The 18605-nt window shown below is 43.9% G+C and overlaps 1 protein-coding gene across 1 annotated transcript in view; it reads right to left on the bottom strand.

Moving 5' to 3' along the window:
• The window catches only part of LOC109868970 (uncharacterized), a 115973-nt gene that overhangs the window by 18887 nt on the left and 78481 nt on the right, over window positions 1-18605 (bottom strand). The window contains exons 3-8 of the mRNA XM_020458756.2: window positions 18356-18413; window positions 16522-16609; window positions 16015-16406; window positions 15651-15836; window positions 15382-15549; window positions 10773-10904 (exon numbers count right to left, since the gene is read on the bottom strand). Coding sequence (XP_020314345.2) covers window positions 10773-10904; window positions 15382-15549; window positions 15651-15836; window positions 16015-16406; window positions 16522-16609; window positions 18356-18413 — 1024 coding nt within the window. The remainder of the gene's footprint in view (window positions 1-10772; window positions 10905-15381; window positions 15550-15650; window positions 15837-16014; window positions 16407-16521; window positions 16610-18355; window positions 18414-18605) is intronic.

Here is an 18605-nt window from a genome sequence, read left to right as displayed (position 1 = left end):
CTCTTGATGTCACTCCCCAGTCCGTTTACATTGAGACTTATTACTTTACTTCTCTTGATGTCACTCCCCAGTCTGTTTACATTGAGACTGATGACCTTACTTCTCTTGATGTCACTCCCCAGTCTGTTTACATTGAGACTTATTACTTTACTTCTCTTGATGTCACTCCCCAGTCCGTTTACATTGAGACTTATGACCTTACTTCTCTTGATGTCACTCCCCAGTCTGTTTACATTGAGACTTATGACCTTACTTCTCTTGATGTCACTCCCCAGTCTGTTTACATTGAGACTTATGACCTTACTTCTCTTGATGTCACTCCCCAGTCCGTTTACATTGAGACTTATTACTTTACTTCTCTTGATGTCACTCCCCAGTCCGTTTACATTGAGACTTATGACCTTACTTCTCTTGATGTCACTCCCCAGTCTGTTTACATTGAGACTTATTACTTTACTTCTCTTGATGTCACTCCCCAGTCTGTTTACATTGAGACTTATGACCTTACTTCTCTTGATGTCACTCCCCAGTCTGTTTACATTGAGACTTATGACCTTAAATTCCCGATGATACATCGATATAAATAAATAAAACCCTGTGCACCATATCTGCCTGCTTATCATGAACCTAAAAATTAACGACAAATCAAGAACGATAATAAGAGAAAAGCACTTTTAAAAAATAACCAGGCATCCTCTACTGACGGAATGAGGTCAATATCCTTCCAGGATACCCGGCCAGGTCGAATAGAAAGGCCAGCTCACTGAAGTGTTTTAGGGAGCGTTTGACAGAGATGAGGGGTGGTCTGTACTTAAAATGGATTAAGTACATATTTTCCCCTCAACAACCTACACAATATCCCATAATGACAAAACAAAAACAACCTACACACAATATCCCATAATGACAAAACAAAAACAACCTACACACAATATCCCATAATGACAAAACAAAAACAACCTACACACAATATCCCATAACGACAAAACAAAAACAACCTACACACAATATCCCATAATGACAAAACAAAAACACCCTACACACAATATCCCATAATGACAAAACAAAAACAACCTACACACAATATCCCATAATGACAAAACAAAAACACCCTACACACAATATCCCATAATGACAAAACAAAAACAACCTACACACAATATCCCATAATGACAAAACAAAAACAACCTACACACAATATCCCATAACGACAAAACAAAAACAACCTACACACAATATCCCATAACGACAAAACAAAAACAACCTACACACAATATCCCATAACGACAAAACAAAAACAACCTACACACAATATCCCATAACGACAAAACAAAACAACCTACACACAATATCCCATAATGACAAAACAAAAACAACCTACACACAATATCCCATAACGACAAAACAAAAACAACCTACACACAATATCCCATAACGACAAAACAAAAACAACCTACACACAATATCCCATAATGACAAAACAAAAACAACCTACACACAATATCCCATAACGACAAAACAAAAACAACCTACACACAATATCCCATAACGACAAAACAAAAACAACCTACACACAATATCCCATAATGACAAAACAAAAACAACCTACACACAATATCCCATAACGACAAAACAAAAACAACCTACACACAATATCCCATAACGACAAAACAAAAACAACCTACACACAATATCCCATAACGACAAAACAAAAACAACCTACACACAATATCCCATAACGACAAAACAAAAACAACCTACACACAATATCCCATAATGACAAAACAAAACAACCTACACACAATATCCCATAACGACAAAACAAAAACAACCTACACACAATATCCCATAACGACAAAACAAAAACAACCTACACACAATATCCCATAACGACAAAACAAAAACAACCTACACACAATATCCCATAACGACAAAACAAAAACAACCTACACACAATATCCCATAATGACAAAACAAAAACAACCTACACACAATATCCCATAACGACAAAACAAAAACAACCTACACACAATATCCCATAATGACAAAACAAAAACAACCTACACACAATATCCCATAACGACAAAACAAAAACAACCTACACACAATATCCCATAATGACAAAACAAAAACAACCTACACACAATATCCCATAATGACAAAACAAAAACAACCTACACACAATATCCCATAATGACAAAACAAAAACAACCTACACACAATATCCCATAATGACAAAACAAAAACAACCTACACACAATATCCCATAATGACAAAACAAAAACAACCTACACACAATATCCCATAATGACAAAACAAAAACAACCTACACACAATATCCCATAATGACAAAACAAAAACAACCTACACACAATATCCCATAATGACAAAACAAAAACACGTTTTTAGAAATGTTTGCAAATGTATAAAAACACCAAAATCAGAAATACATTTTTTACATAAATATTCAAACCCTTTGCCATGAGACCTCGAAATTGAGCTCAGGTGCATCCTGTTTCCAATGATCATCCTTGAGATGTTCCTACAACCTGATTGGAGTCCACCTGTTGTAAATTCAAATGATTGGACATGATTTGGAAAGACACATACCTGTCTATATAAGGTCTCACAGATGACAGTGCATGTCAGAGCAAAAACCAAGCGATGAGGTCAAAGTAATTGTCTGTAGAGCTCCGAAACAGGATTGTGTCGAGGCACAGATCTGGGGAAGGGTACCAAAACATTTCTGCAGCACTGAAGGTCCCCTAGAACACAGTGGCCTCCAACATTCTTAAATGGAATAAGTTTGGAACCACCAAGACTCTTCCTAGAGCTGGCCACCAGGCCAAACTGAGCAATCAGGGGAGAAGGGCCTTGGTCAGGGAGGTGACCAAGAACCCGATGGTCACTCTGATAGAGCAGATGTGTTGTTACCTTCCCTTACCACCTGGGGGCGGCCCGTCAGGAAGTCCAGGATCCAGTTGCAGAGGGAGGTGTTGAGTCCCAGGGTCCTTAGCTTAGTGATGAGCTTTGAGGGCACTATGGTGTTGAACGCTGAGCTGTAGTCAATGAATAGCATTCTCACGTAGGTGTTTCTTTTGTCCAGGTGTGAAAGGGCAGTGTGGAGTGAAATAGAGATTGCATCATCTGTGTATCTGTTGGGGCGGTATGCAAATTGGAGTGGGTCTAGGGTTTCTGGGATAATGGTGTTGATATGAGCCATGACCAGCCTTTCAAAGCACTTCATGGCTACAGACATGAGTGCTACGGGTCGGTAGTCATTTAGGCAGGTTACCTTGGTGTTCTTGGGCACAGGGACTATGGTGGTCTGCTTGAAACATGTTGGTGTTACAGAATTGGTCAGGGACAGGTGAAAATGTCAGTGAAGACACTTGCCAGTTGGTCAGTGCATGCTCGGAGTACACATCCTGGTAATCCGGTGAAGCATGGTGGTGGCAGCATCATGCTGTGGGAATGTTTTTCAGCGGCAGCGTCTGGGAGACTAGTCAGGATCAAGGATTATAAAGAGCTAAGTATAAAGAGATCCTTGATGAAAACCTGCTCCAGAGCGCTCAGGACTTTAGACTGGGGCGAAGGTTCACCTTCCAACAGGACAATGAACCTAAGCACACAGCCAAGACAACACAAGAGTGGCTTCGGAACAAGTCTCTGAATGTCCTTGAGTGGCCCAGCTAGAGCCCGGACTTGAACCTGATCGAACATCTCTGGAGAGACCTGAAAATGGCTGTACAGCGATGCTACCCTTCCAACCTGACAGAGCTTGAGAGGATCTGCAGAGAAGAATGGGAGAAACTCCCCCAAATACAGGTGTGCCAAGCTTGTAACGTCATACCCAAGAAGACTGGAGGCTGTAATTGTTGCCAATGGTGCTTCAACAAAGTACTGTGTAAAGGGTCTGAATACTTATGTGAATGTGATATTTCAGTATTTTTTTTAAATACATTTGCTAACATTTCTAAAAACCTGTTTTCCTTTCTCATTACAGGGTGTAGATTGATGAGGGGTAAAACACTATTTAATACATTTTAGAATAAGGCTGTAACGTAACAAAATGTGGAAAAAGTGAAGGGGTCTGAATACTTTCCGAATGCACTGTATATTTTTTATACTCTGAAAAACCTCATACAAGAGAAGATTAACAAAAAGAGTTCCTCTTTCATAAGATTCAACATGAAATCTCTCTCTCGTCTCTCGTTCACTGTCTTTCTATCTCTCTCTCTCTTCCTGACAGACTTCGAGCCACACGTATATACCCTGCCCCCACAAACCTGTGGTGATATTTTTTGATAAACAAAGACCCTACCGTGCGCTGTGTGTGGGCTCTGTGCAGTCATTCTGTATGTGTATGTTTGTGTGTGTGCGTGTGTGTGTGAATGTGTGCATGCACATGCGCTCTGCAGCGTTTTCAGCAGAGGAAGGAAGTCGAAGTCACAAGACGATGGGGGTTTCAGAACTTCAGTTGTTGAGGAAGCTTGTACGGTATTTTTTTATGTTTTTTAAATTCTCCTCCTACTCTTATCCTTGTCTCTAAGATACTGTTCATATGTCTGCTCTCTGTGTGTGACAGAACTATTAACTTGGTATCAAAACTCATTTTGAGATATCTTAAATATCGTATTTCTGTTATTTTGTGGGTATATCAGAAAATACGTAGTGAGTTTCAGAATGTTTTGTCTGCATTATGTATGTTAGGGGGTAAGACCCAGTTTGGGAGATCTGATTGGTTGAGAGCAGGCCAGCGCCTACCAAAGGCAAGTAGAGGAGTGGAGGAGCGAGAGGAGAGGGAGGAGTGGAGGAGCGAGAGAAGAAGGAGGAGTGGAGGATAGTGGTGGAAATTCAACTGACACACTCCAGAGTATACTAGGGTGTGTCTGAACAACAGAGAGAACTCAGAGTGAACAAGAACATTATTAAAGAGAAAAAGGGATTAATAACTGTTCATTTTGTTTCATAGATGATTTTATAGCTAATATATTCAAACTACGCAAGAAAAAAATACATGAAAGAGGGATTAAGGGGGAAGACGAGAGAAAGGGAAAGACAGAGACAAACAGTAAGAGACAAAGAGAGTGAAAGATTTAGTGATTGAGGGAGAAAGAGGGAGAGAAACCACTTAAACTCTGCTCACAGCCACACATCAACAGGAGGCAGTGGCCCAAACCTGTCTTATACCCAGAGACAAGGAGTTAACCAGCTCATCAGCTGCTTCTTCCTGACTCTAAACTACAGCCTGGTCACAAGTAGCCTGCTTCTGCTACACTCTCCTCATAACATCCTGTACACTATGTATGGACAGAGGATGACTCAGTGTCTTCCTGTTACATTCAGTTTAACAGAGGCAGGGGGATGTTAAATGTCAATAAAGTCTATATATGTGGAAATGAATGAAACGTTCTGGAAATAAATGGAAAAACGTGCAATACGGACTCCCCTGGGGGACATTTGTAGATGACCTATGTTACCCATTGAGAAAAATAGTTTAAGTCAAGTTAGAACCTGTCTATTTAGGTGAACATGGAAGAACGTGGCCCTCCGAGTTTAATCCTGAACCCCACCCTGAAGCTAAAACAGTCAACACAAACTAACAATCCCTAGAGCACTGGTCACTCCCTTAAGACACGTACACAAGGGCAGCGTTTGCTGGACGAGAGTACATAGGACCTCTGAACACATTGCCAGTCATAGTTTTCAAACTGATTCTATATATAGAGGGTGGTCCCTAAAACACACAGTGCTGAACGAACAGCAGACAAACATCAAATCAACATTTGGTCGGTGTGGGTGGAGAGAGAGACACATTCACAGCCCAGTAAGCTGTACAACTGTCACACCCTGATCTGTTACACCCTCCAGGTGTCACCCATCTTCCCCATTATCCCCAGTGTACTTATACCTGTGTTCTCTGTTTGTCTGTTGCCAGTTCGTTTTGTTTCGTCAAGCCTACCAGCGTTTTTTCCCAAGCTCCTGGCTGTCTCTAGTTCCTGTTTTCTAGCTTTCCTGGTTTTTGACCATTCTGCCTGACTTGACCCTGAGCCTGCCTGCCGGTCTGTAACTTCAGACACTGCTCTGGACTACTGACCTCTGTCTGCCCTTGACCTGTTTTTAAATCTAAATCTAAATCCATAGACTTCCCAACAAACTTCAGGCCCTCAAATTTGAAAAAGGATGCGGATCAGATGGTATCCTAAATGAGATGCTCATATTCACTGGTGCAAAATGTAAATGGGCTACATTAAAACTGTTTCATTTGAGCCTGAGTGTAGGTTATTGTATCTGGAACCGAGGACTCATAACCCTAATCTTTAAGGAAGGAGACAAATTTGATCCAAACAATTACAGAGGCATTTGTGTGAATGGTAACCTGGGGAAGGTTTTCTGTAGTATAAATGTAAGAGTTCTAAACTTCCTTAATAAACACAATGTCCTGGGTAAAAGCCAAAGTGGATTTATAGCAAAACATAGCACACCGATCGTATTTACACCCTAAACACCCTGATAGATAAACATGTCCACCAAAATAATACCAACATTTATGCTATCTTTATTGACTTCCAAAGATTATTTGATACTATTTGGCATACAGGATTGTTCACAAAGTTATTGAAAGTGGTGTTAGGGGTAAAACATATTACATAATTAAATAAATATGTGTAGCATCAAAACAACCGAATTCTTTAACCAGGAGTGGGGCCTTTGCCAGGGTTGCAATCTATGCCCTGTGCGCTTCAATATTTACGTCAATGAATTGACCATTTTAGAAAAATCCTTAGCCATTGGTGTTAGTCTCTACAATTCATAGGTTAAATGCATACGCATCTTCACAGATGACCTGTGCCTGCTGTCACCCTCAGCACATGGCCTACAGCAGAGTTTGGACCTGCTAGAACAGTACTGCCAGACCCGGGCCCTGGGAGTAAACACCAAAAATACTAAAATAATGATGTTGCAGAAAATATCCAGATCTAAGGGAATTAGACCAAAGATCTCAATTGGTACAACATAAAAAGAGTACTGCACACATTACAATTACTTAAAAATAAGCTCAACTGGACACCTAAATGAGGCAGTGAATGAACTGAGACAGAAAGCACGGAAGCATTCTACGCCTGACCCAAAATTAAGTAAAGCTTTGACTATGTACAGACTCAGTGAGCATAGCCTTGCTATTGAGAAAGGCCGCCATAGGCAGACCTGTCTCTCAAGAGAAGACAGGCTATGTGCACAATGCCCACAAAATGAGATGGAAACTGAGATGCACTTCCTAACCTCCTGCCAAATGTATGACAATTTAGAGACACATGTTTCCCTCAGATTACACACACTCACAAAGAATTTGGATTTATTTTTTATTTTTTATAAACTCTCATATCTATTGGGTGAATTACCACCGGGTCCATCACAGCATCAAGATTTGTGACCTGGGGCCTCCCGAGTGACGCAGTGGTTAAGGGCGCTGTACTGCAGCGCCAGCTGTGCCACCAGAGACTCTGGGTTAGCGCCCAGGCTCTGTCGTAAACGGCCGCGACTGGGAGGTCCGTGGGGCGACGCACAGCGTCCGGGTTAGGGAGGGGTTGGTCGGTAGGGATATCCTTGTCTCATTGCGCACCAGCGACTCCTGTGGCGGGCTGGGCGCAGTGAGCGCTAACCAAGGTTGCCAGGTGCACGGTGTTTCCTCCGACACATTGGTGCGGCTTTCTTCCAGGTTGCATGCGCGCTGTTTTAAGAAGCAGTGCGGCTTGGTTGGGTTCTGTATCGGAGGACGCATGACTTTCAACCTTTGTCTCTCCCGAGCCCGTACGGGAGTTGTAGCGATGAGACAAGATAGTAGCTACTAAAAAAATTGGATACCACGAAATTGGGGAGAAAACGGGGTAAAATTAAAATGTTAAAAATTGTGACCTGTTGCCACAAGAAAAGGGCAACCAGGAAAAACAAACACCATTGTAAATACAACCCACATTTATGTTGATTTATTTTCTCTTTTGTACTTTAACTATTTTCACATCATTACAACACTGTATATAGACATAAAATGACAATTTAAATGTCTTTATTATTTTGTAACTTAATGTATACTGTTCATTTTTATTGTTTATTTCACTTTTGTTTATTATCTATTTCACTTGCTTTGGCAACGTTAACATATGTTTTGCATGCCAATAAAGCCCTTAAATTGAATTGAATTGAGAGAGAGAGATAGGGAGGGAGGGGTTGCTTTACCCTCCTGACTCCAGACTGTCTCATTTCAAGATACCCTCTAAAGTATCCCATAACTCCTCATGTCAATCATTCCAATTACTTCTGGTCTGGAACCCGAGCGAAAAATGGAACTGGCCAGAAGTAGTGCACTACATGAGGAATGGGGTGTCACTTGGTCCTATAGTTTGACTGATATGTTAGAGCTAAGGGTCAGGGTGTAGAGGTTATGGGTTATGGGTCGACCCCCATATTGGGGTTCCACATGGCTGTAACCCGACCCTGCAGTTTAACCACAGACCAGGCCCCTGACCCAGTTTGACTCAGGAAGACATGAACGTCAAAGGTTGTCTGTGTTATGATGGCACGGCCAATCAAAGAGGAGCTCTCTTGGTAAACATGACCCCCTCTGTCACAATTCACACATAAAGTTAACCAGACCTGGGTTCAAATACACGTGTATTTGAGTATTTGTTATTTAAATACATGTTTTCTGTGTATTTTAGTATATTTGCCCGGTCGGTCTCTCAGCCCTTGTATGTGTGTGTTCCTCTGGTCTTTTAGTGCTTCCAAAGGTCAAAACCAAAGCATTTGGTCAGTCACTATTGTCTTGGCCTTTGGAATAGCCTGCCAGAGAATCTGAGGACCTCAGAAACTGTAGACATTTTTAAGAAAGACATTAGGATAGATATTTTTAGCCATGCTTTTACACTGAACAAAAATATAAACGCAACATGTAAAGTGTTGGTCCAATGTTTCATGAGCTGAAATAAAAGATCCCAGAAAAGTTTTACATACAAAAAGCATATTTCTCTCAATTGTTTTGCACAAATTTCTTTACATCCCTGTTAGTGCGCATTTCTACTTTGCCAAGATAATCTACCTGACAGGTGTGGCATATCAAGAAGCTGATTAAACAGCATGATAATTACACATGTGCACCTTGTACTGGGGACAATAAAAGGCCCCTCCAACATGTGCAGTTTTGTCAGACAACACAATGCCACAGTTGTCTCAAGTTTTGTTGGAGCGTGCAATTGGCATGCTGACTGCAGGAACATCCACCAGAGTTTTTGCCAAAGAATTTAATGTTAATTTCTCTACCATAAGCCGCATCCAACGTCGTTTTAGAGAATTTGGCAGTACGTCCAACCGGCCTCACAACCGCAGACCACGTGTATGGTGTCATGTTGGTGAGCGTTTTGCTGAGGTCAACATTGTGAACAGAGTGCCCAATGGTGGTGGTGGGGTTATGGTATGGGTAGGCATAAGCTACGTACCACAAACACAACTATTTATTTGATCTCATTCTATATAAATAGAATACATTTGTCTCTTTATTGTATTCTTGTCTATCTTCATTTGTTATTTGTATAGAAAACTTGTGTTTGCCTTTTATTCTTTTATTTCTTTCAGCACTTAAAAAAAAAAAGATTGATTGAAATGCATCCTCCTGTAGACGTGCTACATACATAAAGATTGATTGAAATGCATCCTCCTGTAGACGTGCTACATACATAAAGATTGATTGAAATGCATCCTCCTGTAGACGTGCTACATACATAAAGATTGATTGAAATGCATCCTCCTGTAGACGTGCTACATACATAAAGATTGATTGAAATGCATCCTCTGTAGACGTGCTACATACATAAAGATTGATTGAAATGCATCCTCCTGTAGACGTGCTACATACATAAAGATTGATTGAAATGCATCCTCCTGTAGACGTGCTACATACATAAAGATTGATTGAAATGCATCCTCTGTAGACGTGCTACATACATAAAGATTGATTGAAATGCATCCTCTGTAGACGTGCTACATACATAAAGATTGATTGAAATGCATCCTCCTGTAGACGTGCTACATACATAAAGATTGATTGAAATGCATCCTCTGTAGACGTGCTACATACATAAAGATTGATTGAAATGCATCCTCTGTAGACGTGCTACATACATAAAGATTGATTGAAATGCATCCTCTGTAGACGTGCTACATACATAAAGATTGATTGAAATGCATCCTCTGTAGACGTGCTACATACATAAAGATTGATTGAAATGCATCCTCTGTAGACGTGCTACATACATAAAGATTGATTGAAATGCATCCTCCTGTAGACGTGCTACATACATAAAGATTGATTGAAATGCATCCTCCTGTAGACGTGCTACATACATAAAGATTGATTGAAATGCATCCTCCTGTAGACGTGCTACATACATAAAGATTGATTGATTGAAATGCATGGGAGAGTATTTGACTCAGTGTATTTGAGTATTTTCAAATACTTTCCAAGTGTATTTCCAAATACATTCCAACTACTTGTTATTTTTTTTCAAAGAAAGGTTATCTGAATACATGTTTTGAAAAGTATTTTGAAAAGTAATTGAAATACCTGAAAAATTATTTGAACCCAGGTCTGAAGCTAACACACATTTACTGTACACAAACCATATATACCTAAGCAATGCACACACACAAATCCCGCCCTGACACAAATACCTTTTCCACCTCCAGACACCCACACACACAGTCACATCCATCACCTCCATGGCTGTAGGTGTGTATCCCTGTCCGTTCTCCCCCGGGGGTGCAGGCGCTCGGTGCAGGGTGATGATGTCATCATCCTCTGGGGGCTTCCAGATGTACTGTTCCCCATTCCCCATGAATACCGTCTCCTGGTGGACACACAGAGAAGAGAGGTGAGGGCTCAGCTGGCAGCCTGGTCGCCAAGGCCCATATTCACTATTAGAGCCTCAATGGTAGGAGTGCTAATCTATATGGATCCTAGACCAGCACTCATACTCAGGGCCCAAATCGGTTATGGCTTTGACCAGCTCCTTTATAGTTGAGTATAGGCCTTGTAATTAACAACATCCGGTATAAATTCCAGCAAAATAACTCAAAGAAACAACTGTTTTGCATACACACACGCAGGCAAACATAATTACACACACGCAGTAGATTATCTCTGGTAGGTAACCTCAGCTTTAGGTCCGGCCTGCAGATACATAGACAGTCGACACAGGATGCCCATGAAAAACAAACACTGTGTGTGTGTTCTCTTGTAAATGTTTATTCAGAGTCTTGTGGGAGTAGGAAGTGGCACGCTTGTCGGACAGGTAAACACAGTCCACACTGAACAGCAGAGAGTGGGAGGAGTGTGTGTGTGTATCAGTCCACACTGAACAGCAGAGAGTGGGAGGAGTGTTTGTGTTTGTGTGTATCAGTCCACAAACAGGTGGCTCTCATGTGACTATCTACACACATCCGTTCCACCACTGGTCTTGTAGTACAACGGTGAGGGACTGTGTTTGTAAAGAGGAATGACATGGTTGTTGAAATGGTTTGGGTTGTGCATATGGATCAAATTATGTTCTGGCATCAAATCATCTCTGTTCACACATTTGTAAGTGGACATTTAGAGTACTAGCAAATGTCTCCCCATTTTACAGCAGACAATCTGTATGCAACTGGTTTAGTCTCCCCTCCACCATATTACTGCGCCTCTTGTCTTTCTAGTTGCTATTTTCCATATAAGTATAACTGATCACAACAAAAGACTACTGAGATGGTTAATGAATCATTTGTGTTTCATATACACATGGCCCCCAGATCAAAGATCCTGCCCACGTGTATGTGTGTGTGTCTGTGTGTGTATGTGCAAGTGTGTGTGTGCATCTCAGAAGACAGCCCACACAGCACACAGCTGTCCAGAAATCAGACAGCAATCATAACCACAATCAGATGCTGCCATCAAATCAGATTTTCTTCTTCATCTGTGGATCTTTTTTAACTCTTGGTCAATTAGTCAGATGTTTCTCAGCCTCAAGTGATAAAAAACGTCAATCTTTATTTAGCTGAAAGAACTGTGACTTATATTATTTAAAATATTACTTAAAAACTTAAAATATCCACCATTTATGGTTTCAGTGATTTATGAATGTTTTTATGAGCAACATTAGTAAACGCAATTAAAGTTCATTAAAGTTCCTGAGAAGTTTGTTAATTGTGCTTGTTAATACAATCTCATAGTTACGGGTTTAATTTATATTCTAAAAAACGATTGCACACACAAGAATACACACGACTTGGCAGCCAGCCAGGCTCTTGCTTAATCGGCCCCTCAGCTTCACTAGCCACTCACACAACATGTCCTCCACAGAGCAGGAGAAGGGCGGGGACGCAGGTTCACACACACACATGCACGTGCACGTGCACGCACGCACACACACACACTCACAAACACACACACACACACACACACGCTATGGAGCACGTCCACACAGAGTACATAGGCATCAACATGACTACAAACAACAAAGAGAACACGCTCACTGGCTTTCTCCAAAACACACACACACTAAATAGACAAAAACAAGCTCTCTCTCAAGGACACACTAGAGAGTGTGAGACGACACACAATAATTCACACACAGTTGTATTTATATATATAAACGTTTTGACACAGCTCCTCATTCAAGGGTTTTTCTTTATTTTTACTATTTTCTACAATGTAGAATAATAGCGAAGACATCAAAACTATGAAATAACACATATGGAATCACGTAGTAACCAGAAAAGTGCTAAACAAATCCAAATATATTTTAGATTCTTCAAATGCCGGCTCTCTATGGCAAGATGCATCATTCACCCAAGGTTTGTAAAAATTCGTCCAGTGCTGTCTGAGATATCGTGTGTGACTAACGTACGAACTAACGGATGGATGGACACAGATCCACAGTCCCCTCCCCTGATTTCATCATGGGGGACAATAAGTAGATCATATACAAAATCACAGACCCACCGCTAAAATAACATCAATCTATCCAAACGTGTGACGGAGCATATTACATTCACACACACACACACACGCACACACACACACACACACACACACACACACACACACACACACACACACACACACACACACACACACACACACACACACACACACACACACACACACACAGTAAGTAAAAACAGGTAGGACTGCCAAACAAGTTTGATCTTTATCCAATCATTGTCCCTCCATTTCCCTCCTTCAGTGCAGCCCCCAAATTGGCCTTGACTGTTTATAAACACTATTTCCAACAGGCTTATCTGATTAGAAAGTGATATCAAGCCCGGGGCACACTTAACAATGAGATTGAATCATGTCTGTGGGACATAGGCTAAAGAATGAAAGATGGATAGTTTGTCATCCCTTTAGACATAATCTGTGAGGACCTGACTTTTAGTCATGTTGACAGATACTGTAAGGCCATTCGAGGCTGTGCTCATGTGGCTGGAAATAGTGATTAAGATCAGGCCAGAACTACTCCTTACACACTGATCTAAGGCCAGTTTCACATGTTTCCTCCCAATGGTTAAGATTAGGATTGGGATTAGGGTGATCTGATGCTAGAGTTGTGGTTAAGGAAACTTCAACCTGGATGGAGCGTATCTACTCAATTCAATTCAACTCAAAGGTCTTTATTGGCATGGAAAACATACTGTATGTTTACATTGCCAAAGCAAGTGAAATAAATAATAAACACAAGTGAAATAAACTATACAAAATGAACAGTAAACATTATACTCTTCCTCTGAGCTCAAACACTGGATAATGAGTAGAAAGAAGAACAATCTGTAGGACATAGTTCCCCCTGGTGGATAAATGGTAGAACTGACAGGTTCATATGGCTGCCATTCAGCATTTTTTAAACCTTTATTTAACTAGCAAGTCAGTTAAGAACAAATTCTTATTTTCAATGACGGCCTAGGAACAGTGGGTTAACTGCCTTGTTCAGGGGCAGATCGAAAGATTTTCACCTTGTCAGCTCAGGGATTTGCTCTTGCAACCTTTTGGTTACTAGACCAACACTCTAACCACTAGGCTACCTGCTGCCCCTACGCTCTAACCACTAGGCTACCTGCCGCCCCTACGCTCTAACCACTAGTCTACCTGCCGCCCCTACGCTCTAACCACTAGGCTACCTGCCCCCCCTACGCTCTAACCACTAGTCTACCTGCCGCCCCTACGCTCTAACCACTAGGCTACCTGCTGCCCCTACGCTCTACCCACTAGGCTACCTGCCGCCCCATGCTCTCACCACTAGGCTACCTGCTGCCCCTACGCTCTAACCACTAGGCTACCTGCCGCCCCTACACTCTAACCACTAGGCTACCTGCTGCCCCTACGCTCTAACCACTAGGCTACCTGCCACCCCTACGCTCTAACCACTAGGCTACCTGCCGCCCCTACACTCTAACCACTAGGCTACCTGCTGCCCCTACGCTCTAACCACTAGGCTACCTGCCGCCCCTACGCTCTAACCACTAGGCTACCTGCCGCCTCTACGCTCTAACCACTAGGCTACCTGCTGCCTCTACGCTCTAACCACTAGGCTACCTGCTGCCTCTACGCTCTAACCACTAGGCTACCTGCCTCCCCTACGCTCTAACCACTAGGCTACCTGCTGCCTCTACGCTCTAACCACTAGGCTACCTGCTGCCTCTACGCTCTAACCACTAGGCTACCTGCTGCCCCTACACTCTAACCACTAGGCTACCTGCTGCCCCTACGCTCTAACCACTAGGCTACCTGCTGCCTCTACGCTCTAACCACTAGGCTACCTGCTGCCTCTACGCTCTTAACCACTAGGCTACCTGCCGCCCCTACGCTCTAACCACTAGGCTACCTGCCGCCCCTACGCTCTAACCACTAGGCTACCTGCCGCCCCTACGCTCTAACCACTAGGCTACCTGCCGCCCCTACGCTCTAACCACTAGGCTACCTGCCGCCCCTACGCTCTAACCACTAGGCTACCTGCCGCCCCTACGCTCTAACCACTAGGCTACCTGCCGCCCCTACGCTCTAACCACTAGGCTACCTGCCGCCCCTACGCTCTAACCACTAGGCTACCTGCCGCCCCTACGCTCTAACCACTAGGCTACCTGCCGCCCCTACGCTCTAACCACTAGGCTACCTGCCGCCCCTACGCTCTAACCACTAGGCTACCTGCCGCCCCTACGCTCTAACCACTAGGCTACCTGCCGCCCCTACGCTCTAACCACTAGGCTACCTGCTGCCCCTATCTGCACAAGCTGGTGAAGAATTACACCATATATACAGAATCTCTGTCCATAAGTGCCCTACTGGGGAAGTACCTTCGGGAAGACGTGCAGGTGGAATGGCTCCAGCTGTTTCCGTGGAACCTCCTGGCTGCGGGGCAGCAGAGGGGGCGGGGCAGAGGGTGACTCTCCCACACTTGATTGGACACTTGATTGGTCATCTGACTCTGTGTTCCCTATCTCGTTCTTCGATGCCTTGTTCACCTTAATACATTTCATTTAATTAGAAACGAGTACAAATTCATATCAAATTCATATAATGTTCCAGAGCTCCATTGGAAAGCAGTTGTAAAAACACTGTTTACCTTCTTGACCTTCCGGATGGAGGCGTACTCTGCCGTTACTGGGTCCTGAATGGCCAGGGAGGGAAGGGAGGACAAGGGCGAGCCGCTAGATCCGTTAACACCGTTAGCACCATTGGGCCCCTTCCCTCCTCTACCAAGAGTGCTACAGCCATTAACAGCCCCTCTGCCGTTCCCTCTGCCCTTCCCCTGTCAGATACACATAGATATACACACAAACACACAGAAGTGAAAGGTCCTTGTTATTCCGTTGGACCAACCAAAAAAAAGCGAAATAACAAAAATAACAGTCATTTTTAAAGGCAGGTGTTCACAATATCAAGTGTCAACACTTCTATTGGGTAGCTTTCATAGCATAAATACGCACATTCCCATTTCCATTCCCATTCTCATTTCGGACCACGTTGTTGCGGGTCCCATTGGGGCTCTGTGAAGCCCTTAGTGTTGCCGGGGTGTTGGCCGACGTGGGAGGGGGAGCGGGGGGCACCGTGTCTGCCTCTCGAACCCCTACAACCTCATACAGCCCATCATCAAGGCAACGGACGGGTGAGTTCCGGATTCCCACCTCAGTGTAGGTGTGGTCTCTGACCCCGTCTCCTCCTCCCCCCCGAATGTCTCCCCCCTCGGGGTCTCCCTTCCCCACTGGTCTGTTGGGGATCTGTGGAAGCTGGCGGACCAGGGGTGGGCGGAGGTCAGACGTGGAGCGACGGCTATGGAGGAGGAGCAGGTCCATACTGGCTGGACGATTCTTACCCCCACCTAGAGCGAGTGAGAAGGACCTTTATTTTCAGGTCATTGTTACATAGTTTCCATCTCTGCTATGTAACGACAGTTTTCAAATTATTGGCAGTTGATTGTCAGTATTGTTACTTACTGTTGCCGTTGCAAGGCAGGCGGTTGATCTCATGCAGCCTGGTGTCAGATTTACTCATGGAACTGTTCTTGGGCTGACGGAGAGCACCCTGCAGGGAGAGACAGAGAGAGAGAGAGAGAGAGAGAGAGAGAGGGAGAGAGAGAGAGAGAGAGAGAGAGAGAGAGAGAGACAGCGAGAGAGAGAGAGAGAGAGGGAGAGAGAGAGAGACAGCGAGAGAGGGAGAGAGAGAGAGACAGCGAGAGAGAGAGAGAGAGAGGGAGAGAGAGAGAGAGACAGCGAGAGAGAGAGAGACAGCAGAGAGAGACAGCAAGAGCAGGAGAGAGAGGGAGAGAGAGAGAGAGGAGAGGGAGAGAGAGAGAGAGAGAGAGAGAGAGAGAGAGAGAGAGGGAGAGAGCAGCGAGAGAGAGACAGCGAGAGAGAGACAGCGAGAGAGAGAGAGCGAGAGAGAGACAAGCGAGAGAGAGGGAGAGAGAGAGAGAGACAGCGAGAGAGAGAGAGGAGAGAGAGAGACAGCGAGAGAGAGAGACAGCGAGAGAGAGAGAGGGAGAGAGAGGGAGAGAGAGAGAGAGAGAGAGAGAGAGAGAGAGAGAGACAGGGAGAGAGAGAGAGGGCGAGAGAGAGACAGCGAGAGAGAGAGAGAGAGAGAGAGAGAGAGAGAGAGAGAGAGAGATGGAGAGAGAGAGAGAGAGGGAGAGAGAGACAGCGAGAGAGAGAGAGTTGGAGAGAGAGAGAGAGAGAGAGAGCGAGAGAGAGACAGCGAGAGAGAGACAGCGAGAGAGAGAGAGCGAGAGAGAGGGAGAGAGAGAAGAGGAGGAGAGAGAGAGAGAGAGAGAGAGAGAGACAGCGAGGAGAGAGAGAGGAGAGAGAGAGAGAGACAGCGAGAGAGAGAGAGAGGGAAGAGAGACAGCGAGAGAGAGAGAGAGAGACCAGCGAGAGGAGAGAGAGAGAGAGAGAGAGAGAGAGAGAGAGAGAGAGAGAGACAGAGAGAGAGAGAGGAGAGGGAGAGAGAGAGAGAGAGAGAGAGAGAAAGAGAGAGAGACAGCGAGAGAGAGAGAGAGAGAGAGAGGGAGAGAGAGAGAGAGAGAGAGAGACAGCGAGAGAGAGACAGCGAGAGAGAGGAGCGAGAGAGAGGGAGAGAGAGAGAGGGAGAGAGAGAGAGAGAGACAGCGAGAGAGAGAGAGAGAGAGAGAGAGAGAGAGAGAGAGAGAGAGAGAGAGAGAGAGAGAGAGAGAGAGAGAGAGAGAGAGAGAGAGAGAGAGAGAAAGAGAGAGAGACAGCGAGAGAGAGAGAGAGAGAGAGAGGAGAGAGAGAGAGAGAGAGAGAGACAGCGAGAGAGAGAGAGAGGGAGAGAGAGAGAGAGAGACAGCGAGAGAGAGACAGCGAGAGAGAGAGAGTGACAGTGAGAGAGAGAGACAGCGAGAGAGAGAGAGAGAGAGAGAGAGAGAGAGAGAGAGAGAGAGAGACAGCGAGAGAGAGAGAGAGAGAGAGGGGAAGATAGAAACAGAGATAGGTACATAGAGACTGGTCAGTTGGATGTACTGGTCATCTACAGGGTGGTTCTAGATGTGTTTGAAATAACTGTTGTTTGGTTCCCACCTTCTGCTAAAAATAAGGGTGAAAAGTATTTAAACTTTTATGCTGGGTGGTGGAGTGAGCACTCAAAGTCATGTGACAGGAAGTAGGAATGCAATTTATTGAGAGGGTCGATAACAAATAACGGTGAAGGGATTGTGGTAGGTCTGAATCACACAACAGAAAACATACACATGAAATGAGGACTTAGAAGGGGTGAGGAAAAGAGAAGGGGGCTGCGTGGGAAGTGAAGATAACTCACCATTTCTACTGAGGTACCCTTCTCTCCATTGGACACAGGATGTTTGGTCTTGTTTTTCCTTGGGACACGAAGTAACAGTGATTACTACTATGAAATTATTAACCCTGTCTCTGCTGAGTTTCACTCAGAGCTGAGAAGTAAACATTCCTTCATGGTTGAACACATTTCCACACGTTACTATTGGTGCTCTGGGAACGTTCTGTAACCATGGGGGACTGTTGATTTCAGTTCAGCGAAGATGAAGGAGAGG

The sequence above is a fragment of the Oncorhynchus kisutch genome, linkage group LG24 (genome assembly GCF_002021735.2).
Source record: "Oncorhynchus kisutch isolate 150728-3 linkage group LG24, Okis_V2, whole genome shotgun sequence".
Taxonomy (NCBI): domain Eukaryota; kingdom Metazoa; phylum Chordata; class Actinopteri; order Salmoniformes; family Salmonidae; genus Oncorhynchus; species Oncorhynchus kisutch.
This window is presented reverse-complemented; position numbering and strand designations above follow the sequence as displayed.